The sequence below is a fragment of the Salvelinus sp. IW2-2015 genome, unplaced genomic scaffold (assembly GCF_002910315.2).
Source record: "Salvelinus sp. IW2-2015 unplaced genomic scaffold, ASM291031v2 Un_scaffold2336, whole genome shotgun sequence".
Classification (NCBI taxonomy): Eukaryota; Metazoa; Chordata; class Actinopteri; order Salmoniformes; family Salmonidae; genus Salvelinus; species Salvelinus sp. IW2-2015.
The window spans coordinates 87,113-87,797 of NW_019943661.1; the positions used below are offsets into that span (position 1 = coordinate 87,113).

Sequence of the window (685 nt, forward strand, 5' to 3'; positions counted from 1 at the left end):
AGGTTCTCCAATAATCCATGGCTACGGGTGTCTGATTACATGGAACATGGCTAGGTTCTCTGTTCTATTCCTGGCCCTCAGGTCTCCATTCTGCTGGTGTCTGTTACCTGGACATGGCTAGGTTCTTGTCTATCCTGGCCCTCAGGTCTCCATTCTTGCTCTGGTCTGTTACCTGGACATGGCTAGGTTCTTGTCCTATCCTGGCCTCAGGTCTCCATTCTGCTGGTGTCTGTTACCTGGACATGGCTAGGTTCTTGTCTATCCTGGCCCCCTCAGGTGTCTCCATTCTGCTGGTGTCTGTTACCTGGACATGGCTAGGTTCTTGTCTATCCTGGCCCTCAGGTCTTCGTTCTGCTGCTGTAACATCTGTACCCTTTCCTCCAGGAAGACGTTCTTTTGGGCCTGCTCAAAAACACATGGACAGTAGCGCCAACATTAAATTCAACATTACACACACAGGCATGCACACAAGTGCCCACACACAGCACAGTATTTAATTATTCAAACCAAACTCTTTCTCTGCTCAATTAAAAAGCCACCACCTTCTGAAGGTGTACGAATGCTCGTTCTGTCACTCTGCCTTATTTACTTGAGTTCTCATATAACCATTCTGATACATAACCATTCTGATACATAACCATTCTGATACATAACCATTCTGATACATAACCATTCTGATACATAA

At 46.0% G+C, this 685-nt stretch overlaps 1 protein-coding gene across 1 annotated transcript in view; it reads right to left on the minus strand.

Annotated features, from left to right (window-relative positions):
* Positions 1-685, minus strand: part of LOC112073682 (microtubule-associated tumor suppressor candidate 2) — a gene marked incomplete at its 5' end in the record, with an annotated part of 26,395 nt that overhangs the window by 9,169 nt on the left and 16,541 nt on the right. The window contains one exon of the mRNA XM_070440252.1: positions 305-402. Coding sequence (XP_070296353.1) covers positions 305-402 — 98 coding nt within the window. The remainder of the gene's footprint in view (positions 1-304; positions 403-685) is intronic.